The following is a 25,923-nucleotide window of genomic DNA, read 5'->3' on the forward strand; positions in this document are numbered from 1 at the left end:
CGCCCGCCCCGCCTGGCCCGCGAGCGCGGTTAGATCTTGCGGAAAGCAGCCGCGGGGCCGCCGCCCGCAGCACCAGACGCTCCGGCGCCAGGACAGAGGACCTTCTGCATCACCTCTCACTGCGCCTCCACCCGGTAAGTCTGAGGCTTGCTTCGGGCTAGTCTGGAACCCATAGGGAAACTGAGTCTGGGGGCGGTGAGGGAAACGGTTGAGATTGAGGAGAGGGCTCGGAGCTGCCGCGTGTGCACTAAGGTAGCCAAGAATCCGGTCTGCGCTGTCGGCCTTAGACTACGGGCTGTTCAGGGCGACGCCGCTCACTGCCTGCAGGGTGTTTGCCCAGGGTCTGACTGAAGGAGTTCCCCCACCTTGCGGCTGCCACATCCTGACCATGAATCAGCCACAGTTGTGAAAATAAACTTCAACTCGAGGTCCGCCTCTCGGGTAGCCCAGTGTGGGCTTGCTGCCCCGCCTTTTTGGCTCGCTTCCGAAGATGCCCGCGCCCGTGGAATAATGCAGGCCATTGCATCCCCCTGGCCGACCTGAGGGAGTGACACAGCTCTGTTTCTTGAGGCAACACCTGTCAACCCCATCCTGGGCAAGGATGCTGGGAATGAAGGTGATCTTAGCGGGAAAGCTGAGTGACCCCCAACGACGCCTTGGTGGACTCCCCAGAGGACCATGGGGTGGAGAGTGGTCTATAGGCCTGTCTGTCCAGGCCTCTAACCACCCAGGGCCCCGTGTCACGTAGCGGCAGGTTGGGCACACGAGGCCCTGATCCTGCCTGGTCAGGGCTCCAGGTCAGTGCACCTACTCTAAAGCCCGGGCACCCACGCTGAAGCTAGAGTTGGGAAGTCCCTTTCTCACGAGGCCTCCTGTGGCATTTGCTTTCTCTGGGCCTCAGTGTCTTCACCTATACTGGAAGGCAGAGGACAGTGGCTCAGACATGAGCAAACGTCTAGATCTCTTCAGGGTGTCACCCAGGGCAGGGGGCAGTTGGGGAGCAGACACCTGTAGCAAAAATGGGTGTTTGTTCCAAGGCTGGGGACTGAGACTTCTCCCTGTCCCCACCCATTGGCTCAGGGGCAGCTGTTCAAGTTGACCTAGCAGGGTCCTCCTAGGACCTGGTGGGAGTTGGCCCTGCCCAGTTCTACCCTCCTGCCCCTTCCCTAAGGTAGAGACCTCCAGCCCCACACTGCCAGGAAGGGCTGCCCTCCACCACTCTGCCCAAGCACAGCTGCCAGCAAGGGTTCTGCTCCCGAACAGCAATGAGTTAACCTTCAGGTGAGGCCCCTCACTTTGTGGGGGTGCTGATGGCTGTCGCAGCTAATTGCACACATCTCCCTGTGCGGGGACCTGAAAGCACCCACCTTAAATAGACTTGTTCACCTTCTATCAAAGTGCACTTGTTACCGAGGGGAAAGTTTTCAGGCTCCTGAAAGCTGCTGGGGGAGGCAGGGGGATTGCTAAATGGTGGGTGCAGGCAGGCAGCTGCTGGCCCAGGCTGGGCCGGATTGATGGCGTTCTCTGGAGTAGGCAGAACCCCTGGGCTCTGTGAGGGTGATGGTATGTTGGTTCCTGTGGTCTGAAGGTCACTACCTGACTTCCCTACTTCTGTCCTGTACACAGCAAGTGTCTAATAAGTGCACAGTTCCTCGGCCAGTGGACTTCCTGTCTCTTTCTAGAGTGAGCTTCAGAGTCGGTCTCCCCGGGGCTGCCCCAGGGGCCATAAGAGAAGTGGGCTGAGGAGCATCTGGTGCAGACAGGGAGGGTGGACTCCCCATCACTGGAGATGTGAAAATGGGGCCCTATTACGTAGCCTCACCCTGGTAGCCTGACCTACGTGAAGAAGGTCTTGTTGAGAAAGTTCAGACAGCCTGGGCCTTGAGCCAAAGTAGGATCTGTTCAGAGCTACCCACCTGCCCAGCACCCAGCACATGTCACCTCCAGCTGTACAGGAACTGGGTAGGGGAACGTGCCAGCTGCGCCTCTGTCCCCTTATGCCCCTTTCCTAAAGTGTGATTACATAAGGAACAGGGCAGGGGCTGAGCAGGGTCTCTGCTGGGGCCACCTTCATGCTCCCTCAAGCACTGGCCCCAAGCCCTGCTTCCCTTACTTCTGACAGTCTGTGAGCAGGTCTGTGTGCTGAGAGCAGACGAGCCGAGGGCTGACGGGACCCATCTGCCCCTTTGGCTCTCACTTGGCTCTCACTCCGTCTGGAGAGGATGTGAGCTACTGTCTATTCTGACAAGAGGCCCTTAGAATGCCTGTGCGGTAGGCATCAACTCCTTGTACCCACATCACCCCCCAGGAGGTGGTACCCAGTGATATGACTCACAAAGCCCTCTTAACCTCTCTGTCCCTTATTATGGAGCTGTGAGGATGGGGCCCTAATATGTGGCCTTCACCCTGGTAGCCTGACCTAAGTGAGCAAGTACTCATCCCAGGACAGCGTCTCAGGACGGCACACTACAGCTCAGAGAACCAGAAGGTCTTGCCCTGGTCAGGTAGCTCCTGCTGAGTCTCTAAATAGGGTGAAGCAAGCCTTCCTCTCCCCCAGTGACTATAATTGGACCTGCTGCCCCAGACCCCTGGGGCCTGGGCTCATGGGGCACTGGTAGGTGCAGTAGGGTATGGCTGGGGGGGGTCATAGTTGGGGTTCCTGTTGCTGTGATAAAACACCATGACCGAAGAAATAACCTGAGCAGGAAGGGTTCATTTCATCTTACAACTCTCAGGTTCCATCACTGGAGGAAGTCAGGGCAGGAACTCAAGGCAGGAACTGAAGCAGAAGCCATGGAGGAGTGCTGCTTACTGGCTTGCTTCTTGTGGCTTGCTCATCCTGCTTTCTTAGGGTACCCAGGACCACCCGCCCAGGAATGACATCACCCTCTGTGAGCTGGGCCTTCCCACATCAAACCATCAAGAAAAATGCCCTATAGACTTGTCCACGGGCACGCTGATGGAGGGAGGAGGCATTTTCTCCTCTGAGGATCCTCTTCCCAGATCAAGCTTGTGTCAAGTTGACTAAAGACCAATCGGGACAGAGGGTGTGTACTGCAGCCGAGCACCCTTCAGCACTGTTTGCGGACAGGATGGCCTTTCCTGCGTCCCCTTTACCATGGCTTCCCTTTCTGTAGGAAGCAGACATAGGACAGAGGGAATGAAAGAATCCAGAGAGGAGGCCAGGTAGCCCCGGCCAGTCTCCTGCCTCTGGCTCACTCCTGTGGCATGTGGACTCCTGGAAGGGCAAATGGGCTTGAGGAGAGCAGGCTGGTCCCCTGCAGAGGCCTTGGCAGAGTCAGAGTACCAGGGCAGCAGACCCTGCCAATGCTGTCACAGCATTCCACATGTTTCCAGAGCTGGACTCGGTCAGAGCATCCCAGATCCACATGGCTACTGTGTTCCCATGGGCTCGGCCTCACCAGCGTGTGTGGCCTGTACTGACAGAGTTCAGGCTGACTGGGGTCTGGGTGTGAGGCTCTTAGTGAGGCGGGGGAGGGGGGGGCAATGGAAAACTCACATGAAGGAATGGAGCCAGCATCAAAGCCAAGCACCAGGCCAGCCAGGGCCCGGTGGGTCAGGAGGGACTCACATCCTAGCTTAGCATCCCTGACCGTGGTAGGCAGAGGCTAGCCTAGGCCCCATCAGCACTGAGCAGGATGTTGGCCCTTGCTGGTGGTTGGATGTGGCCTAAAAACCATCTGGACCCCTCCAAACTTTGTAGAGCAAACTGGCATATCAGTGACTCAGTCTCCCTGCCTGTTGGTCCAGGCCCCCTGAAGACCTGGGCTGTGGTCTCCACGTGCAAACTCAGTCCCTCATCATCCCTGTGTCCTCATTCCTGCTCTAGACACAGCTCTACTGCTCCCTGTACCCACAGCAGGGAGGTAGGCATCTGTTCCCCGCCTGGCCCAGGCTGGGAGGAGGGTGCTACCTGTCCCACGCCTCTCTCTGCCCCACTTCATGTACAGACACGAGTGGCCTGAGAACAAGACTTTCCTCTCTCAGGGGCACCTGCACAGAGGGCCTCGGTTGTGGAAGTAGAGACAAGAGTAGGGGCTGGACCCTGGCATGTTGCAGAATCCTGCAGCTCGTTGCAGGGAGATGGGCTGTCTCTGTAAGAGGGATCGGAGATGGGAGGTCACCTCTGAGAAGAGTGAAGGGTGAGCAGTAGAGATGTAGTGCTTGCAGGCCTGACGGTTGATGTACGGACAGTGCTGGGTCAGCCAATCCATGTTGAGTGCCCAGAGCTCCCTGGTGACCATCCTGGCTACTGCACAAATAAGAAAACCCAAGTCCAGAGTGGGCTGGCTCTTGCAGGATCTCTGGTGTCCTCATTTCCAGCCAATACTGTGAGCAAAACATGCACCTCGGCGGAGGATCTTGCTCACCCGGTTGGGCCTGACAGGCTCCCTGGGGCCAGGTGGCTGAGGAATGCTGAGCAGGGGCCTGGGAGACTGGAGCACTAAGCTAGGTAGATGGCATCAGACTGTCAGGGCAGAGCTGACCCTGTGCGGTAGTTACAGTTAAAGTGGCATTCTTTTCTGACAACCAAGTAACCGTGGTACTGGCAGTGACTCGCTTGTTATCCTATGAAGACAGAAATGGGAAGTCCGTTGGGTTGTCCAGTGGAGAGCCCTCCTCACTTGGGCACAGCCTTGTCTTCTCCGTGAGCCCTGGCTGCTGCCCCTGGCTGTGCTGGAGGACACAGGGCAGTCCCTCCCCGTTCTCAGTACGTCTTTGTTCTCCTTGCCCCTGAAGGGAAGCTTGGAGCTGGACACTGGCAGAGGGTGGAGACTGTGATCTGGCATTTGGGTGGACAGGACAGCTTTCCCATCCTGGGCATGGGCAGCGCTGAGGCCCAACTCTCTGAGGGCAGACCAGCGCACAACACTTGCCACGTGCATCCTGAGGAAAGCCTGTCCTACCCAGGTTGGGAGAGGCCCTGCCAAAACCATCCGCGGGATCGGAGAGCACACAGGGTCTGTTGGAGGAGGAATTTCCAAGTTTATCTGATTTTGGAGAGAGAACCAAAGCAGATGGATTCTCGGGTGAGGCTGAGGTCCCCGTGGCCACAAACCCCTGCATGCAACCCTGCAGTTGGAAGGAAGCTGAGGTTAGGAGCGGGGGTCAGTAGCACACTAGCCCTGCCTTCCTGTGGAGCCTAGCAAACCCAGAACCTCAGATCTGCATACCTCACACCTCTCCCTTCCACTGAAGGGGCTTGGCCACAGGAGGAGCTGCCCAGGCCCCTGTGCTCCGAAAGTGCCCTCACAGAGGGCCACTAGATTCCTCGGTCCCCTATGCCTCTCTTCAGCCCCCAGAGCTTCAAGAATGTCCGAGGGGCCAGGCTGTCCTTGTACTTCATGCAGCTGGGGAGACAGGCAGAGAAAGGGGCCTCTCCGGTGACATTGCAAGCCTGGGACAGCTGGAGTCCCCATATCATCCCAGAGCGGGTGGAAGTGAAAACAGCTTCCTGGCGTGGGTGCCTCCACCCTTCCTGTCTCCACCTTGCCTGAGTGAACCTCCCGTAGAGGAGGAGGACACTCTGAGACCACCCCAGCCTGCCCACAGGACCCCAGCACCAGCTGCTCTGTGCACACCTTTCTCAGGGAGCAAGGGCGGAGGGGAGTCCCCTAGCCCTAGCAGGCATTTCCTGTTTACTATTTCTGTGGCCATTCAGGCAGGTGTCTTGGTGACAGTCCAAGTGTTAACTCTAGTTGAAGTCCCACAGCCCCGTCTGTTCTTTCCCCGACAGTGCCGAGAGCTCCTTCGTGCCCACTTCCTCCTTGGGACCCTGTATCCTGGGCCGTATACTAAGGTGGTCCAGTGGGATCCTCACTCTCCTCGCACACCGTAGGGAACCCATTCTGAGCCACGGTGACAAGTGGAAGTGGGCTGATGTGCTGCTTGGACAGCCACTTCACCGAGCCTTACACGTTCCGTGTCTGTGGATACAGGGATGGTGGATGGATGAAGTCTTTTGCTCCCCTGAGGCCTACTGTGCATGTAGGCTGCCTTACCGGAGTTGAGCCTTAGGTTAGCTGAGGTCCCCGAGGGGCTCACAGTCTGGTAGGAAGATGACCTACCTGCTGGGGACTGAGACTGGATGGGAGAGAAGGTCATGGGGTTAGGGTAGGACAGGGGCTGTCCTTGAGCCCCAGGAAGCTACCAGGAACGTGTACACTTCTGTAAAACCAAGGGTTGTCAAGCAGTGGAAAATCTGGGCTCCTGAAAGAGCTAAAAATACAGTGTGGCAGCCCCTGCCACCCAGTTCCGGAATCCCGCTTCTGCTGTTTCTCCCTCCCACCCATGGAAGACAAGCTCACTCCTTTGTGTTTCCCCCAACCCTCCACTGGCTCTGAGCCCAGAAACACCCCAGGCCTTATTCTGGTGCTGGCAAGGCGCCCCCTCAGAGCTGCCTCTCTACCCCTAGGCAGCAGCCCCTCCAGGGGTCCCCTGCCTGGCCTGTGCCTGCCCTAGCCACTTACCTCTGCATTGGCCCCTCAGCTCCCCAGTGCTAGCAGTCCCTTGCAGGGGTTGGGTGCAGAGGGCAGCACCTACCTCCCCAGGGCTTAGGTGCAAAGCCTGGCCTGCGGCTCCTCAAGGGATACCTGAACTGTCTGACGTGTCTGAAAGGCCCGGTGTAACTGGCTGCGGGGCCTTCTGGCTCCTGGAACTATATATAGTCTATGTTTCCTGGATGTAGCAATGAGGAAGTTGAGATGTGGGGTCCTGTGGCTCACTCAGATTCCCTAATGTGTTGGGACACCACCACCACCCTTTTGGGTGCCAGGGGACCCTTGCAGGGCTTCCTGCTGCTGTCTGTGCCTTGGTTTCTCTGTTTGCATGGCATGCTGGGTAAGTGGAGTCGGTCCTCCACGCCCACTCAGCTTACGTCTGATTACTAGGCAGGGGCGGAAGCCTCTGGAGTTCCATGAGTCAGAGTAGCTGCCCAGGCATGTGGGATGGAGGTGCGGGCAGCTCCATGCCAGCCTGGCCTAGAGCTTGTGGAGGAGGCAGCCAACTAATACTGAGAGCCACCCTCCCAGGCAGTGCCCTGAGGCCTGCAGGCCCCGATCCTCTCCTTTCTGGGAGTCCTGTCAGTGCTCAGATCTGGGCTGGTCACCATAGACTCAGAGGGAGACCCCGCCTTCATGAGTAGTCTCTAAGTGGAAGGCCTGGCCTGTGCCTGTGGAAAAAGTAACCCTTAAAAACCATGTATGTGGGCTGGAAAGATGGCCACGGTTAAGAGCACTGGCTGCTCTTCCAGAGGACCTGGGTTCAATTCCCAGCACCTACATGGCAGCTCACAACTGTCCGTAACTCCAGTTCCAGGAGATCCAGCATTTTCACACAGATATATGTGTGAAATATATATGCAAGCAAAACACCAATGCACATAAAATAAAGTTTAAAAAAAGAGCCTGTGTAAGCTGGCATGGTAGTGTGCACCTTTAATCCCAGTACTCTGTAAGTTCAATGCCAGCCTGGACTGCATAGCCAGTCACAGGCTAGCGTGGGCTACATAGTGATACCCTGTTTTTAAAAGAAAAACAATACAAAACAGTAACAAATACAAATACATGAGTAAAGGACAAGCTGCCCTGAGCCCCTGATCTAGGGATTTTATGTTGCAAAGGCCCCGCCCACTGCAGTCCCATGAGTGCTGAGTGAACTGTGTAGGCAGATGGGACAGTCTCCATGTCCTGGTCCCCATCTGCCAAAGCCAGGGCTGCAGAGCTAGCCCTTCCACCCTGGGATGCTGACTGGGGAAAACGGGGCCATCCCCCACACCTTGGGCAAAGCCAGGGCATCCAGGCATCCCTCTGAGTCTCTACCAGGTCTGGCTCAGAGTTGGAAGTGGGAGGGCCGGTCATCCACAGATGCCATTAAAACAGCTTCGTGCCAGCTGTGGTGGCACACGCCCATACTCCCAGCACTCAGAGGTACGGGGAAACGGTCAGGAGTTTGAAGGGCAGTCTCAGCTACACAGTAAGTTTGGGGTTCAGCCAAGAGGACATGAGGCCCCGTCACAAAACCAAAGCAGCTGCAGGTATTCCACCTGTGCACTCTGACCCCTGGCACTGGTTCCGTGCGGGTCCCCCTGCCACCAACCCACTCTGCAGTGAGAGCAGAGAGAGGTCGAGTGAATGTCCCTGAGACACACAGGTAACAAACACAGAGAGGTTCCACCCCAGCCTTGTTTGGCACCAGTAACTTCCTGGGTATTGTTCCCCAGGTCCCCCATGGATGCAGAAGCTGTGTTCAGAGACTGCAGTAGTGAAGGGGTGGACCCCGGTTCTGCTTGTTAGAGGTTTGAAAGCAGGCAGGAGAGGGAGAGCTTTGTAGTTTCGGGCGGGGCGTGGGGGAGGGCGGAGAAGGCCCAGGATGCTTCATGGAGGCCAGCCAGAAATGGGACACCCTGTTGCTTAGATTTGCCTTTCTCTGGTTGGTCCCGAGTTGGCACCATGGACACAGGGGATGAAGGCTGTCAGTCACTAATCAGGTCCCAGCTGTTGACCTTCCCGGCCAAAGCTGATGGACTGTGGAGTGCCCAGGTGCTGTCACGGTGCTAGGCCACGTCACCTGTTCACACTCAGTGTCATTCTACAGAGAGGCGGGAAGTCTGGCAGATGCCACCGAGGAAGGAGAGTGCTCCTCACTTTTGCACCCTGGTTTCCAGCCAGACTGACTCTCCCAGACGGACACAGTCATCACTAGGGCTTTGGGGGCATAGCCTCGTTACCCAGACACAGGTTGCCAGGAAAGCGAGCATGATTCTCCAGGGCCCACCCCCACAGATGCAGGGAGGAGCCCATCAGGGAGTGAGTCCACAGTCCTTGGACAGGGTACACACAGGCCAGGAGGACTGGGGAGTGCCAGAGGGGCAGTTGGGAGGCAAGCAGGTACCCTGACCTTTGTGTCTGGGGGCCTCAGGCCTGGGGCACAGTGACTCTGCTGATCCTGTTGTCCCAGGAAGATTGGGTGGGTTCAACATGAAACTGGGGCTCCTGGCCAGAGAACTCTGGATGCCAGAGGCCAGGTCTGGGTGAGTTCATACTCCGGCCACTCAGCCTGTGCCAAGGGGACAGGGCCTCTGGCCAATGGAGGCAGGGATGGGGGCGGGGAGGCCAGTCCTAGGCACCTCTTTGGGCAGCACAGAAGCTGAGGAGTGTGCAGAGAATGTGAACACAGTACCAGCCTCCCTCCACCAGCTCCGTTCTATGGTAAAGCTCCCACACCTACTGCCAAGACGTACTTCAAGGGTGTAACGCTGCCCAAGAGACCAGGTCCAGGCCGGCAGCTGGCAGCGGGAATGAGAAGTTGGAGGCAGGGCCCTGAATGGGTAGGCAGAGGCGGCCGGAAAGTCTTGCGCATCTGGGTGAGTAGATTGCTGGGTGGCTGAAAGGGCCTAGGACTTGGTGGAAGCAGAGATCAAGGGTAGGACCCTGAGTTCCCCACCCAGTGAGGTGCAGCACAGGGCCAGACTGATCTCCCTGGACATTCCCCTTACCTACAGGCAAGAGGAACAGCCCAGCCCAGTTTCAGGCAGAGACGCAGGGGAAGAAACTGAAGACTAAACAGGCCGAGTGGCTGGATGGAAACCCACCAGTAGGTCTCCAGGCCAATCCCTGCTATTCACCGGGCTGCTTGTAAAAGGGACCTCCTGGCCACCAGCACTTGAACGGGTGGAGAATGGGGAACCAGGCAGGGGCTCTGTCAGGCATGCTGGGCAGGCATGCTCTCCATCCGTGGCACCCACCCAAGGCAGCAGGGCCTCAAATGAGGACAGCAGACACCTGGGACCCAGAACCACACTGGCAAAGTGCCTGAGCTCTCATTTCATTCGGACGATGGTCTTCTGGGTACCTACCTCTTCAGCCTGAGGTCTCCCCTTCCCTGAGAGAGCTGAGTAAACCTGATACAAAGTGCACTAGCCTCCCAGCATTGAGTAGGTTCCAAGGAACACTTGCAGGGTCCAGAAAGTGTGAATGTGAGCACAGTACCAGCCTCCCTTCACCTGTCGAGCAGGTAAAATGCCTGTCCTGAGTCCAGTGGAGAGTGCAGGACTGGGCCCTTGGGATGGGTACGACTGTGGGAGCTTGTCCCACCAAGCCCTTTCCCTCAGTATTTTCCTCCCACAGCTCCATGATGCCTTTCGCAGATGCTAAATATAAGATCCCAGCCATACATGGTTGCAGGAGAGCCTGGGATGCCCCTGACCTTTGAAGCTGTCCCCAGGGGCTATGAGGGGCCAGCGGGGCCTAGGAGATGGCCCAGGAGAATTGCGTGGATGGAGGAGACAACAAGAGTGCAGTTTGTCTGTCTGCAGTTACTCTTTGAGGAAAGGCATGACTTGAAGAATGTTTTAGGCCAGACTTGCTCCCCGCACCCTACTTGGGGGGCATTTCCTATGTTGGAGTTAGACCTGTTGCTAATGAACCAGGTGAAGCTCTCTTTGTTCAGGGACTTACTTTCTCTCTGGGTGCACCCACCCACAGACAAGCCGAGACCAGGGGAAGCTGCCACCCACTCCATTAAGCCCTGGGCATCACATCACACTGTGTCCTCAGCCTGCTCCTGTGACTCGCCCCTCCTCCCACTCCCTCCATCCCCCCCACCCCCACCCCGGCTGTGGGCAGTAGGGAAGCGCCTGGAGCCAGATAAGGGAGCCTCAGAGATGCTGTTTTTATTGCACCATCACCGTGATGCCATAGCATATTCCAGCTAGCATGGCTGCCTGCTGCCTCCCCCAGGCTCTCCCAGGTGAACCTGGACTTGTCAGGACAGCACAAGCTCATGCCTCCATACCCAGGCACAGGTCTCTAATGGAGCTGCCTCTCGCTGAGCCTTGGGGTCTTTGTGTGTAAGCTAGGACTTTCCTGTCTGTTATGCAATCCAGAAGGAGCAAGAAGACCCTTTATCAGGGTCAGGAACAAAGTACCTGTCCCAACTTTCCACCACTGGGCTACAAGCCAGAAACCTAAAAGAGAAACTGAGGCAGCAAACAGTGCCTCCACTTGTCACTTATGGCCAAGCTGGCCTCTGCGCTGTTAATCTGTGGGTCATTTCTGTCCTCTGGTCAGGCTGATGGCCCTGTCCTTCTCTGTTCCTGCAGTTCAGCAAGATGTCTGTGAAGGAAGGCGCGCAGCGCAAGTGGGCGGCGCTGAAGGAGAAGCTGGGGTCTCCGGAATCTGACCCCACGGAGGCCAACCTGGAGAGCGCAGAGCCTGAGCTGTGCATCCGGCTGCTACAGATGCCCTCCGTGGTCAACTACTCAGGTCTGCGCAAGCGCCTGGAGAGCAGTGATGGCGGCTGGATGGTGCAGTTCCTGGAGCAGAGCGGCCTGGACCTGCTGCTGGAGGCCCTGGCGCGGCTGTCAGGGCGTGGTGTGGCCCGCATTGCGGACGCCCTGCTGCAGCTCACCTGCATCAGCTGTGTGCGTGCAGTCATGAACTCACAGCAGGGCATCGAGTACATCCTCAGCAACCAGGGTTACGTGCGCCAGCTCTCCCAGGGTACGCGGTAGGCCATTGTGTGAGGGCAGGGGGGCCTGGGGGCTCATCAGGGAAAGCTCAGCCCTCAGGTGACGGAAGTGGAGACAGGTCTCCCCATTCAGGCCACCGGAGGCCTTCCACCAGCTGCCTCTAGTTCTGTGACCACCAGCCTTATGCTGGCTCTACCCTCTGGCCTCTAGGTCCTGGTACATGAAACTGGTCCCCACATACACTGCTTGGCTCCAAGCCTGGTAATAGCGCAGTCACAGTCCTGCAGGCCTGGTCCACACCTGCTGAGGATATCACCCTCTGCCTTTCAGCACCTTCTCTGGTCCCCACCCCTCTCTCTATACCCAGTTGGCCACCCCTGGCCACACCTCCTGATTCTGCCTTTGTATACCTCAAGACCAGCTTTGTCTTCTGGCTTATTGCAATGCCTTGTCTGCAGCAAGAAAACCAAAGTAGGTAGTAGTCTCTGTCCCTCAGTGGAAGCAGCTAAGTCCCACTGGGGCTTAAGACCTTCTATAGAGCAGTAACTAGTGAGATGGTGTCTGTGTGAGCAAGGAAACCAGAGGTTGCCACATGTATCTAACCCAGGACCCACACCAACTCTAGTCTGTCTCCCCAGCCTGGACCTGATTGTACCCTTCCATCAAGTCCTTTGTGGCTGTTCTCAGTACAGCCAGATGAGAAAGCACCCAAAGACTTCCTTCGCTCAGGGTAGTGAAGGCAGGGGCTCACAGGATGACGAGGCATCCCAAGCTGTCAGGATTGCAGTTGCTGTCCAGTTTGGAAAACATAGAACCTGGAGCCAGCTGCAAGGGCTAGACTGGGCCGGCCTGGGCCAGGCTCTGTAGACTCCAGAAACCTACTGTTGCCTTCAAGCCTTTCCCTGAAAGGGCCTGTCTGTGGCCCAAGAGGCAAAGTCAGGGTACTGGGAAAGATCAGTATGGCAAAGCCTGGGCCTGGAAAGTTAGCTGGAGTTGGCATCCAAGGCTGCAGCGCTGGATTCAGATCACAGGTGTGTTAAAGACTGATGGGGGAAGCAGGACAGTGGGCCTGCTGAGACCTTCTTGACCCTCCACAGCCCTGGATACATCCAATGTGATGGTCAAGAAGCAGGTGTTTGAGCTGTTGGCTGCTCTGTGCATCTATTCACCTGAGGGCCATGCACTGACCCTAGATGCCCTGGACCATTACAAGGTGAGTAGTGGGGGCCTGGGCCAGTAGCACAGGATCTGCTGGAGCATGTCCTGATCCTGCCCAACCTACAGACGGTGTGCAGCCAGCAGTACCGCTTCAGTGTCATCATGAATGAGCTCTCAGACAGTGACAACGTACCCTATGTGGTCACCCTACTCAGCGTGATCAACGCCATCATTCTGGGTCCTGAGGATCTCCGCACTCGTGCGCAGCTGCGGAGCGAGTTCATTGGTAAGTGCCCTCACCGGCTGGCCAGGCATCTAGAAGACCTCCAAAGTGCCTTCTGGGCCAGCCCAGCCTGTGCCACACTCCCTGAGGAAATGGGACTACAACAAATCCTGCCCCTACCCCACATCCCCTAGGACTCCAGAGTAAGGCACTGTCCCAGGGTCTGCATCCCTCCTGCCACCCCCTCCTATGGCAGATAGGACAGCGGTGCTGAGGGTTCTGTTTTGAAGCTGGCTGGGTGGCAGGGGCAGACGGGTGGCCCGCTTCCAACTCCAGCTCTACTCCTTCAGGCAGTGGCCGCTGAACCAGCACTAGCTTGTATCTAGACCTTGTCCCCTCTGGAACTTTAAGACCCCCTGATGGTCTTAAAGGAGGGAGATAAAAGAGAGTCAGGAGGCATGTGACAAGGAGCTGGAGGCAGGGAGAGGCCAAAGGCAGTTTCCAGACTTTTCTAATCCCATCCGTCCATCCCAGGGCTCCAGCTGCTGGATATTCTGACCCGGCTACGGTGAGTCCATGCTGTGGCTGGTTGTGCCAACTGCCCCCTCCCCAACCCTTCCTTGGGGTTCCAGCCACCTGGCCCAAGCAGTGTCTCCAGAGGGGCTAAGGGGTTCCTTCCAGGAGTGGACCTAGGACTCAGGCACTGCCCAGGGCCAGATTGCAGGTTAGCTGGCCGTAGCTGTGGGTAGGACTTACTTCTGCTGACGGTTGCTCACCTTGCCCTGAAGCTCAGGTGTAACACAGCCCGGAGTCTGTCTGTTGACCCTGGTGTCTCCAAAGGCAGCCCGTCTAGTTGGGAGCCCTAGTCCTGACTACAGTCAAGACAGACCCCACTGGGGGCTCTTTACCTCCAGGAAGTCAGCATGAGCAACCTTACAGACTCTGCTGTGTGTAACTAGCCCAATGCAAAGCTCGGACCTGTCCCCGGGTGGGTAGTGAGGGGGTCAGTTATTGGCCAGGCTGAGGTGATGGCAGCACCTGGCCCCAGTATACACCCTACATCTGACTCAGGCTAAGCCCATCCCCTCTCATGTTTCATGGTGGCCTGTCTCATGTGTGATCTTGCCTGTGTTTTCTTTAACCCTCTACATGAGGGCCAAACCTCACCCATACCTGTCATGAGAATCTACCCTGCCCCATCGCTGGACATACCCAGGTGGCCCCTGGGCAGCCTGGCAGGGTGGGAGACTCAGACCCATTAATTACCACTCAAACTGCCCTTCTTGCTGCCATGCCCCAGGCTGGCTGCGGCACACTGGGCCTGGCTAGGAACTCTGTGTGCTCAGGTGGGCTGAGTAGAGGTAGCTGCATGCAGCCTGGATCTGTGGGGAAGGGTCCCATGGGGCAGCAGCTCAACTGGTTGTCCTCATCCCCTAGAGATCTAGAGGATGCTGATCTGCTGATCCAGCTGGAAGCCTTCGAAGAGGCCAAAGCGGAGGATGAGGAGGAATTGCAGCGTGTTTGTGATGGTATCAACATGAACAGCCACCAGGAAGTCTTTGCCTCCCTGTTCCACAAGGTGGGGCTTGGCTGTCTAGGGCCAGGGCCTCTGCTTCAGTCAGCCCCACGATGGCCGGGCACAGAGCTGGGGTCGTAAGGCCGAGGCTGTGTTGTCCTGGTAATGGTGGGATGCAGGACAAGCCTCCAGAGGTCAAAGCTGTCCAAGCTGGCCGGGCCTTCCTGTGCCTCAGCTAGGTAGTCATTACTGGGGACTTCAGAGAGCTTCAGTGCCAGGTGAGGGGTCAGGAGACCGAGTTTATGTGCCCCCCAGCCCCAGTCATTGAATGCGACAGCTCTCATCTGGGCATGACGGTGATAGGTAGAAACTAGGGGTGCCATTTAACGTCTCACAGCATGTAGGGCGACGTGTTACCACCAGTAACACAAAGAGCTCTGCCTCTGAGTCACCCATCACCAGGGCTTTAGTGAGGTGAAGGGGCCATAGGACAGGATGCCCCCGGCACATGGGCTGGTGGGTATCAGCCTGCCCACAGGAGGGGATCGCCATCTACCTGTCTGCTTTGGTTGACACAGGTGAGCTGTTCCCCAGCATCAGCCCAGCTGCTGTCGGTCCTGCAGGGCCTCATGCACCTGGAGCCCGCTGGCCGCTCGGGCCAGCTGCTCTGGGAGGCCCTGGAGAACCTGGTGAACCGGGCTGTGCTCCTGGCCAGCGATGGTGAGAAGCTGGGAGGGCATGGCATGCGGGGGCACAGCCTGGTGGGAAGACCCTGAGGGAGGGCATGGCATGCGGGGGCACAGCCTGGTGGGAAGACCCTGAGGTCTTTGGCCATGCGGGGGGCCATGTGGGGAGGTGGCCTCTTTTCGCCTCGTTTCCCTCTCTGGCCCTCTCTCTCCCTTGACCCTGCATATTTCCTTCCTGCAGCCCAGGCTTGCACCCTGGAGGAGGTAGTTGAGCGACTGCTGTCCATCAAAGGGCGGCCCCGACCAAGCCCCCTGGACAAGGCCCACAAGAGTGTCCAGGCCAACCTAGGCCAGAACCAGGACAGCTCCTCCCAAGACACTACTGCTCCCACAGCTAAAGTGGAAGGCCGGCAGCCAGTAGTGGCTCCTACCTGCCAACATGTGGGCAGCACCCAGCCCTCCAGTGATGACCTAGCTCCGCAGCCAACAGCCCTTCAGCAGGCAGCCTCACCTCTACCTACCCCACCGCTCTCCAGCTCCACCCCTGTGCTCCCCCCACCCCCACCCCCACCCCCCCTGCCGGGCCCAGGGGCCATATCTCTTCTCCCAGCACCCCCAGCACCCCCTCCACCCCCACCCTTACCACCCCCCTTGCCAGCCTCAGGGACCATATCTGCTCCTCTACCCCCACCCCCACCTCCCCTGCCAGGCTCAAAGGCCACATCTCCCCCAGCACCTCCGCCACCTCCACCTCTGTCTGACGCCTGGAGGACCCTGCCCCCACCCCCACCCCCACTCCCTGGCATGGGGTGCCCACCTCTCCCCCCTCCCCCTCCCCCACTGCCTGGAACAGGCGGCGGGATCCCTCCCCCACCTCCTCCCCTGCCTGGTTCCTCTGTCCCGTCCATGGTGGGTGCTGTGGAGGAGATCATTGTGGCTCAGGTGGACCACAGCCTGGGCTCAGCCTGGGTCCCCAGTCACCGAAGGGTGAATCCACCCACACTGCGTATGAAGAAGCTGAACTGGCAGAAGCTGCCATCCAATGTGGCACGAGGTGAGCCCTTGTTCCAAGCCAGCCTCTGAGGGGGGTAGGTGCATACTGGTCATTCCTCCTGTGAGTATCCGCCATTCAGCCACCTTTGCTCAGTGGGGACAGCCAGGCCCCTGTCAGGGCTCAGTTCTTTTGTGTCTTGCATGGAACTTAAAGCCACCTCAGAGCCCTGTGGGTCACAGGTGCCTGCTGCCGAAGGCCCTGCCCCGCCTTCCTCCGTAAGGCTCTCTGTGTGGTGCCCTCGGTGCTCAGGGAAGGCCAGCCAGAGAGAGACCAGGGCAGCTACCAGCATGGATGTGTGTGCCCACATGCATGCACATAGCTTGACTACAGCTTGGAGGCTGGGCTCCGGGCTCCTGTTCAGTCCCCAGAGGCCTTGGCACACCTGCCTTTGGACCCACAGGCCCACATTGAGGATGAGTTTCAGCAGGGTGCCTTGCCTGTCCCTCCCCTGTAGAGCGTAACTCCATGTGGGCAACACTGAGCAGCCCCTGCACAGAGGTGCTGGAGCCTGACTTCTCCAGTATAGAGCAGCTGTTCTCCTTCCCCACGGCGAAGCCCAAGGAGCCCTCTGCTGCCCCCATCAGGAAGGAACCCAAAGAGGTAAGAACAGTGATGGAGGCTGACCCATGGCCTCCCTGGGTTGGAATGACCTGCTCTGCCCACCCTCCAGATGCCAGCTAAAGGTGCGTCTTCTAGGTCACTTTTCTAGACTCCAAAAAGAGCCTGAACCTCAACATCTTCCTGAAGCAATTTAAATGGTGAGTGAAGGACTTAATGTTGCTGCCAAACTTGGCCCCAGCCAAGCGGCCAGCTCTGCCCGAGCCTCCCAGGCCTGCCCAGCAGTGCCCCCTGCAGGCCGATCAGGTCCGTGCATGCTCCATCCCCAGGGCAGGAAGCTAGCTGCCACAGACTGTCTCATCTAAGATTGTATAAGCTGGGGTAAAAGTGAGGCCCAGAAAATCACTGAGGTAGACTCCCAGACCACAGGAAACTGTGGCCAAGTCAAGGGAAGACTAGGCCCTGCCTCCCAGTTTCTAAACCCTTACCTAAGAGCCCCCTACAAGAGCTCCATGGATGCCCATCAGCCGCCCCCATCTCTAAGCATGGCAGGGGACAAGGGGAAGCGGGAAATTCATGCTTTTCGACCCCGATCCTCACCCTCTCCAGCTCCAATGAGGAAGTCACCACCATGATCCGGGCTGGAGACACAACCAAGTTTGATGTAGAGATTCTCAAACAGCTCCTAAAGCTCCTTCCAGAAAAGCATGAGGTGAGCTGGGGCCCAAATCAACCAAAGAAGCAGTGATACCAAGGTCCTGGCCCACCTCACCCCAGTGGAGAGCCGCTGGAAGGCTGGGAGCCACCACGGAGCTTCATGAGGAGCCGGAAATAGGCAGGTGTTGGGCAGGCAGACAACTGGTTCCTACATGTGGCATCCATGCAGATTGAGAACCTGCGGGCGTTCACTGAGGAGCGGGCCAAACTGGCCAGTGCTGACCAGTTCTACGTTCTCCTCCTGGACATTCCCTGGTGAGCAAAGCAGCCTGGGATCCCGTGTAGCCTGTGGGGAAGGTGAGCTGGAGCGAATAGGGCAGGAGCCAAGCTTGGGTGAGGAAGAAGGGGTCAGGAATGCAGCTGTACACAGTCCCTAGGGCCCCGAGAATGGGTCATCTAGTCTGCATCTAAGTGTCACCATGTACTTCGTCCCCTCTCAGAAAGCAGAGGCGGCCTCTTAAGTTCTGAGGCCAGAGTCTTCTGAGACGCTCCGGGCCCCCTAGGCTGCCCCCCAATTACCCAGGCCTTACTTCTGTCCTGGGGACCGGCCTGGAAATGTGCATGTTCCCAGGCCAGGCCATGGGGACCCCTCCCTCATCCCATCCCCCAAAAGCAGAGCATGTTCCCAGTGGCAAGCGTGGTGGAGCCTCCAGGCCCTAACCCCCTGCTCTGCTGCACCAGCTACCAGCTGCGGGTGGAGTGCATGATGCTATGTGAGGGCACGGCCATCGTACTGGACATGGTGCGGCCTAAGGCCCAGCTGGTGCTCGCCGCCTGCGAGAGTGAGTGGGGCCCAGAAGCCTACGGGGCTGGGAGGGGCATGCCTGCCACACGTCAGCCCCCGCTATAGCCCTCTCGCGATGGCCGCTGAGAGCTGGTGACGTGCTGGCCTTCTCCACCGAAACCCACGGTCACCTCTGCCGCTTCCCCATGACACACAGGAGTGAGGATACGTAGTCCAGACCCACAGGTGTAGCGTGCATGCGGATATATTCATGTTCAGCCGCTCCCATGCAGACAGAAACACAAGGGCGTGTATACATAAGTGTACATGCCCCTTCTGTGAGTGAAGAGTGGTGGAGCCCTGCTTGGCCACCAGATCAGGGACACAGATGGGCTCCAGTGGCCCAAGGACCACTCACTTCGGCGTGATACATGCCTGTTCCCATCTCAGCCACTGAGCCAGGAGTGTCCTCCCTGCAACCCAACGGACAGGGACCTGAGAACTAGGGTGGCCACAGATTGGAAGGGGCGCCTCTAGCATTCCAGAGTCCTCTCCCAAAGAACATGTGATGGCCGTATACCTTCTGGGGTTGAGGGTTCAGCAAATGTGGACGTTGCAGACAGTTGTTTCGAGAGTCCCTCCACCTGTTGATGAAGGAGTTCCTAGTCCCCCGTAGCCCCTGCCATGTGTCCTTTCTGGTGCTGTGATGGGCCTGGGGTCAGGAAGCAAAGGAAGCAAGCACCCCCTGGGGACCCTGGAGGCTTTGGCCTTCCCTCAGCCCTGCCCGTCCGTCACAGGCCTGCTCACCAGCCAGCGGCTGCCCATCTTCTGCCAGCTGATCCTCAAGATCGGGAACTTCCTCAACTATGTAAGTCGGAGCCATCCTGTAGCTGTGTCCCACCACACCCTGGGAGTCAGGGGACTCACCCCCGGTCCCCCGCAGGGCAGCCACACGGGAGATGCGGACGGTTTCAAGATCAGCACATTGCTGAAGCTCACAGAGACCAAGTCCCAACAGAGTCGCGTGACGCTGCTGCACCATGTGCTTGAGGTGACCTCTGGGGGACCCGTCGGGTGGGGCGCCCCCTCCTCATGCCACCCCCTACGCTGGCCTTAGGCCCATTATTCCAGAGACTGAGCCACAATACTGCCCATCCCCAGCAGGCCTTACCTACCACCACCCCCATATACATTGGGACAGGCCCTCTTCTCTCTCCAGGACATCCACCCATCTCTGGAAAGCAAAACTGTTAGAAGATCACAGGCCCGCGGCAGGATGTTAGAGGCCCCAGGAGGGTCAGAGGACTGGTGGAGGTTCCACCCAGGATTGTGCAGGGTGATATCCACAGGCTCAGTGGGGTCCCTGGGATCTTAATGGGAAATACTGGGCACATTGTGTTACAGGAAGTGGAGAAAAGCCACCCAGACCTCCTCCAGCTGCCACGGGACTTGGAACCACCCTCTCAAGCTGCAGGGTGAGCGCTCCTGCCAGCCTAATGCCTCAGCAGCTCAGGCCCCAACCTCCGATCCCAGTCTCCTGGCAGCAGGGCCTGGCCACAGCTGACTCACAGCCCTGTACCTCAGGACCCCCTACCCCAAAGAGTGCTGACTCACTTTGGGACAGGACCGTGTCCGGTCTAACTGTGTGACTTAGGTCAGAACGTGTGAAGCCTAGAAGGGATGAGGTCAGAGTCTGGCACAGCCTCTCTACAAAGTGAACCTTCACAACAGCGTAAGCTAGGTCATGCCACCTCATGATACAGATGAAGAAACTGAGGCTCAGGGAAGTGGTGTCGTCATCCTGGAGCCTCAGCACCCAGCAGAGAGGCTAACTGGACACCAGCTCCAGAGTCTGTGCTCCCAGGCTCCACTGCCCTGGGAGCTTTTGGTCCAGCAGCTGCTGGGCCTTAGGGCCAATCAGGCAAGAATGGGCCCAACAGCTGGGCTAAGGTTCCCAGGTATGCCCATCATGGCACAGGCCCTGCTCTACCATGAAAAGCCAGTATCCTAACAGGACTGGCTGGTTTGAGTGTCACAGAACAGGCACCTAACCCACCATACAGAGCCCTCAGGATTGATGGCTTCTGGGACCTGCAGTGTGAAAATTGTGATGAGCCCAGGGTCAGCAGTGGGGTGTGTGGAGAGGGCTAACATAGTCTCAGGGACTGTGCAGTCAAGGACCCATTGTGACTGGTGGTCAGCTGATGCCTGATGTATCTTGCCGATCTTGCCCCTCGGTGCCTTTCAGAATCAACTTGGAGATCATCCGCTCAGAGGCCAGTGCCAACCTAAAGAAGCTTCTGGAAACAGAGCGGAAGGTGTCCACCTCAGTCCCTGAGGTGCAAAAGCAGTATGCTGAGCGCCTCCAGGTAGGCTGGGCAGTGGCAGTCTGGTGGCTGGCAGAGGAGGCTTCCCAGTACAATCCAGGGAGGAAGGCAGATCCTGGGTGTCCAGGACCATGTAGAGCGAGTAGGTGGGCGAGCAGCTCTGCTGTGAGCCCAGGCCAAGGGGACACGAGAGCCTGAGTCAGCAGAGCAGCTTCAATGGTTCTGTTCTAGTGTTTCCTGTAGGGTATGGACTCCATGGCCCCAGGCTAAGGCTCCCCAGGTACATCCAGCATGCCACAGGCCCTGCGCCCAAGCGTCCTGTGCCCAAGGCCTCACCTGCATGCTCCCCTGGCTCACTGGGTAGTGACTGAGACCTATGTCCCCAGGCCAGCATTGAGGCCTCTCGGGCACTGGACAAGGTGTTTGAGGACATTGAGCAGAAGAAGCTGGAGCTGGCTGACTACCTGTGCGAAGACCCCCAGCAGCTGTCTCTGGAGGACACGTTCAGCACCATGAAGACCTTCCGAGACCTCTTCACCCGTGCCCTGAAGGTGTGGTGGGCCCAGGAGGAGTTAGGTGATGAACCCCCAACTAGAGTGGGGTTCCCAGCCAAGCCAGGCAGAATTCGCCCCTTTGTTCCCAGCTGTGGATAGGGACAGCTGTGAGCGCCACCCTCCTTGTCCCTTGGTATACCCACTGTGGGTTACTGGGTTGGGTGACAAGGCTCCTGTCTGTCTGAGCAGGAGAACAAGGACCGGAAGGAGCAGATGGCGAAGGCAGAGAAGAGAAAGCAGCAGTTGGCAGAGGAGGAGGCACGGAGGCCGAGGGGCGAGGACGGGAAGCCTGGTGGGTCTCGGGGGGCAGGTGGGAACAGTGACAAGCCTTGGGATCCAGGTGGGGCGCTCTCCTTCCTCTCCCGAGCCTTGCAGTGCTTCCCCAGCTCTCCTGGGGCTCCCTGGGGTGGCCTAGGGTCTCGGAGCGGCTCTCTGAGGTCTGTGGCTCTGCAGTCCGGAAGGGACCTGGGAAACAAGAGGAGGTGTGTGTCATCGATGCCCTGCTGGCCGACATCAGGAAGGGCTTCCAGCTACGGAAGACAGCCCGGGGCCGAGGGGACACCGAGGCGGGCAGCAGAGTGGTTCCAGCAGATCCTCCAAAGGCCACAGAGCCTGGTAAGACCCAAGCCTGTGACCCTCCCCCGATTACCTCACTGCTTACCTGTGCTCGCCTCCAGGAGGCCTTCTGGGACCTTCTACACTCACTGCCCTGGAGACACTAAGGGGAGGGTGAGGGTGAAGGCCCCGTTGGCACAACTCTGAAAAGGCCTTCTGAGAGGGCTGTGCCTCTCCTGGACATTGTCTTTATAGCCTTTGAGTGGCCAGGAGATGTGGGAGTTGGTGGTCCACTGATGGAGTGAGTTCAGGGCACTGAACTGAGGTGTTAAGACAGGCAAACCTTAGGAAAGGCTCCACTACTGGGACTCTGGAAGTGGATGGTTTTTATGGTCCGTTGGATATCCCCCAGTCTCCTGGGTATGGCCAGAATGAAGACACTGCCCTGCCTTGGCCCATAAAAAACCATGCTGGAGGTCCCTGAGATTGAAGTTTGGAGTAGTTTAGGAAGGCTCAGGGTCAGCAACACTTCCAGGGTGGGACCAGAATGCCTAAGAACCTGGCCCTTGCACTTCACTGACATATCCCTCCATCCACAGCAGCTGCCACCAGCCCTATACAAGCCACAAACCACCCTGCCTCAGAGCCAAGCTTGGATACTACGGCAGCTGGCGAGCCACAGGGCTGGGACCTTGTGGACGCTGTAACCCCCAGCCCCCAGCCCACCCAGGAGGAAGGTGGTCCCCCAGCCCTGGAGAGGCGCTCTTCCTGGTATGTGGATGCCAGTGACTTCCTGGTCCCTGAAGATGCCCTGAATGCCCAGCCCTCTGAGGGGGTCTGGCCAGTGACTCTGGGAGATGACCAGGCCCTGAAGCCCCTCGAGTTCTCTAGCAAAAAGCCTCCTGGAGTCCAGAGCTCACACCAGGATGCTATGGATCCTGAAGCCTTGTGGGGTGTCCACCAAGCCAAGGCTGACAGCACCAGAGAGGGACCAGAGGATACAGCTGAGCGCGGCCACAGCACCCACCTCCCCTGCACAGGCCCAGGAGAGGATGAGGATGAGGACGACACAGCCCCAGAATCCGCACTTGACACGTCCCTGGACAGGTCCTTTTCTGAGGATGCAGTGACAGATTCCTCGGGGTCAGGAACCCTCCCCAGGGTCCGAGGCCGGGTCTCAAAGGGGACGAGCAAGCGAAGGAAGAAACGCTCCTCAAGGAACCAAGAAGGTAACTGGGAAGTGGGCTGTGGTGAGCAAGCTGGGGGACATATGGGTCTGGCACGTGGTTAGAGCTGATTGTCCCATGACAGGGCCTGGGACCTCTCCCTGCCATCCAGCTGGTCCCTCCCCTATCCCTGCGGGTACTACAGGCTCAACCAGCGTCCAGGAGAGAGGGTGATTCAGTGGGGACACAGCACTTCACACAGAGGGTGGCGGCTTTGGGGGCCACTGCCAGCACCACCCTCACCTGCAAATTCCTGCCTTCACACCCTTCACTTCTGCAGGGAGTGGAGCAGGGTGGCCCTGGGCTCTCGCTGATGCAGGGTGGTCTGGCACTAAGGTCCTGGCTGTCTCTGCCTTTGTCACCGTGACCAGAGAGTCTGGGCTTTGGTCTGGCGGTTTGTCTCTGCCCCTGACCAAGAGTGTTGGCGTGGCTAGCTTGGCCCCCTCAGATCCCACCACCCTGAGTTCAGGGCTGCCCACCTGTGATAAGCTGATGAGTGTGTTTCTTTTATTTGAAAGCAGAGTTTGCCCCTGATTCTGATGATAATAAAACAAAAAGGCTGTGTGTGATCCAGTGAGGTATGTATGCAGCCTGGCTTGTGCTGACTAATGATAGCGGCGGGTGCCGGGGCCTCAGCCTGCTGCCTGGCCCTCCTGGGCACTAACCTAGCTTCTCTCCAGCCCTCTGGGTATATCAGAAAGCCCCAACCTTGGCTCTTGGTGGTGGTGTCTCTGCTGTTCCTGCCTTGTTGGAGAAGGCCCAGCTGCCCAGCCTTGCCTGCCCTGGGTTCTTTTCTTCCTTGGCTGGACACAACCTCAGAGCTGGACTCCAAATGTGTTTCCAAGAAGGGTAGATAAAGCCAAACTGGGCTCCCTGCTTTTGTGGGTACAGTGTGGGATCTTTGGGGATGACTGTTTCTTGGTCCTGCAGGACAGACTGAGGTTGTTCCTATCCGTGTCTTGGTCCTACCCATGGCCATGGTAATTCTGCAGCTTTACTAACCTCAAGTCCCCAGAAGACACTGTCCCTCTGCATGGGATCAATCCTCCCAAGACTATTCCAACTCTCCCATGGTCCAACTTAAGGCCAAGCACATGCCCAAAGAGACTGTGAGGAAATGGATGTCTCAAGTAATACAGATGCTGCCAGAGGCAAAGGCGCATGCCCCCCCCCCCCCATAGCAGGAGCAGAAAGGGATCGGTTTAGATGTCAAGTCTTCCTCATATGTGCCATATGGGTCTTCTAGACCCCATTCGTGGCAAGACAGCCAGGGCCAGTAACATGGCCCAAGAGCTTAGAGATGCTGTTGGACCAGCTTGGGCCCTGCTCCGTGGCCAGGCTTCATGAACAGAGGAAGGCCCAGCTTACAACAAAAAGCCTGACCCCATCCATGAGCTGTGAGGCCAGGATGGACAAATCCCAAGCACCTCTGGCCATGCTCAGGGACCCTGGGTCTGCCTGGCACTTTGAACCCACTGGCCACTAGGCTAAAGTCTCAGGATCAAGGTACAAGGATGAGGGGTGTTAGTTCATTGTAGGCAAGACCCACAGGGAGGTCGGAACTCCACTACTCTTGGGGCTCAGCCTACACGTTATGATTAATACACATGAGTCTATTTAATGGGTAATAGGGATTTATTCCTTTTCAAGAGGTCATGTACGAAGGCAAGAAGCACCGTCTCTTTCAGACCGTGTAGCCCAAGGCCATGGGCGGAGCAAATACCTGCACAGTGTTCTTCCCTCGATTTTTTCAGTGCTGTTAATCCTGCATATGGATTGCCCCATTCTGTAATCCCTTTTTATGGAGACCAGCTCCTGTATCCCTGGATCGGCAGCCTCTCCATACTGAGTGCCAGACTTGCTACACCCCTGCCTTGGTTGTTGGTTCATTTCCCCACTCCCTGTGGATGTCCTGCTAACACCCTGGGTGAAGTTTTGACAGCTCCACTCATTTCTCCACTCTGTCTTGAGCAGATTCTCAGACTCAAGCCTCCAGGGGGTACCTGGACCCCCACCCACCACTGGTGGGAAAGCAGGCTTTTTAGGCAGCACAGAGTGTTGGGAGCAGGGTTCCTTAACAGGGCAGGATGGTGACAGGTCAAGTATGTAGCTGCCAGCCCAGGGCCCTCCCTGGTCAGCACCCAGCCAGAGAGAAAGCAGGAAGGACCAAGTCCCAATACGGGTTGGTGAGGCTAGATAGTGGGTATGGGTCTGAGATGTGAGAAGTAGGCCACACGGACCCCACTGCCCACGAATCGAGCTCAGGTACCAGGCCTGGCTAGGACAGCCTCCGTAGGAGCAGCCTGCTGGTGTCACCTTGGTTCCATCCACTCTGATGAATACTGCTGCCCCAGGGAAGAACCTGGAGTCAGAGTGGACCTGGATGCGCCTTGGCAGTGGCAGTGAGACCCTGCGGTGGGCACCTATAGCTTTCTGAGAAAGGCTCCTCCTGACATTGTCATTTCCTTCCCCCACAGGCCTCAGGTCCAGGCCCAAAGCTAAATGAGTGCCCTCAACGGCTCAGCACAGCAGCAGGGTGCTGGATGTGCTGCCTGGAGAGGCTCTTCGGGGCCAGGCTGGGACTGGGCCCCCCGAGAAACCGAAACTCCGTGCCTTACCCAGCCAGGATCCTTGGAAGCCTTGGCCATTGATGTTAGGACCTGGCCTGGCATCACCCTGGACCACCTGCACGCTTATAACCTCACAATCTGCTTTGCAAACCACTACCCACCCCGTCGCATGCACCACAGGGGTGGGAGGGAGCCTCCCGTCTGGCTCTAGGGAGATAGGTGCAGACACCTGCAATGGGCTGCAGCATCCGCAGCCTGCCTCCTGGGCTCAGTTGATTTTTAGCTGAGTACTGTTTGCTGCATCTTCATTCTGCTGTGGCTGAGTTGGGGATAGTGAGGGAGGCTTGCTGGCAGTGCTGGGGTGGGACCTAGCTGGTAGGCCCCAGGGAACAAGGCAAGCTGAATAATGGATGGTGACCACAGCAGCTGCCTTCTCCCTCAGTGTCTGCCCAGCAAGGAACAGGCTGCCCCTGCTCAGCCCCTTTGCCCCCACTCCCAGGTATGCACTGTTGAGTCTGGAGTCCAGCAGGGATTTTAACCAATAAAGAGTAACCTTGTCTGCCA

The 25,923-nt window shown here is 57.9% G+C and overlaps 1 protein-coding gene across 5 annotated transcripts; it reads left to right on the forward strand.

The window, feature by feature from the left end:
• On the forward strand, window positions 1-25,923 carry Inf2 (inverted formin 2). 5 transcript variants are annotated; one of them, XR_008218442.1, is made up of 23 exons: window positions 1-134; window positions 11,123-11,522; window positions 12,589-12,704; window positions 12,776-12,935; window positions 13,407-13,440; window positions 14,310-14,451; window positions 14,967-15,108; window positions 15,316-16,128; window positions 16,583-16,728; window positions 16,825-16,886; window positions 17,296-17,398; window positions 17,573-17,658; window positions 18,085-18,185; window positions 18,925-18,995; window positions 19,071-19,178; window positions 19,532-19,602; window positions 20,376-20,496; window positions 20,841-21,005; window positions 21,198-21,300; window positions 21,462-21,623; window positions 22,163-22,792; window positions 22,875-23,367; window positions 25,267-25,923. XR_008218442.1 is itself a non-coding variant. In XM_052739121.1 (23 exons), exons 1-22 carry the CDS (start codon window positions 9,320-9,322, stop codon window positions 23,364-23,366), a joined length of 3,858 nt encoding a protein of 1,285 aa, XP_052595081.1. In that variant the 5' UTR covers window positions 9,255-9,319; the 3' UTR covers window position 23,367; window positions 25,267-25,923. The 5 variants fall into 5 exon arrangements, 2 of the variants coding, with proteins under 2 accessions (XP_052595081.1, XP_052595082.1); XR_008218441.1 differs by lacking the exon at window positions 1-134 and adding an exon at window positions 9,253-9,385 and having other exon boundaries at window positions 22,166-22,792; XR_008218440.1 differs by lacking the exon at window positions 1-134 and adding an exon at window positions 9,255-9,385.

This window comes from Peromyscus californicus, unplaced genomic scaffold (assembly GCF_007827085.1).
Source record: "Peromyscus californicus insignis strain IS unplaced genomic scaffold, ASM782708v3 Scaffold_15__1_contigs__length_86483966, whole genome shotgun sequence".
In the NCBI taxonomy this organism is placed as follows: Eukaryota; Metazoa; Chordata; class Mammalia; order Rodentia; family Cricetidae; genus Peromyscus; species Peromyscus californicus.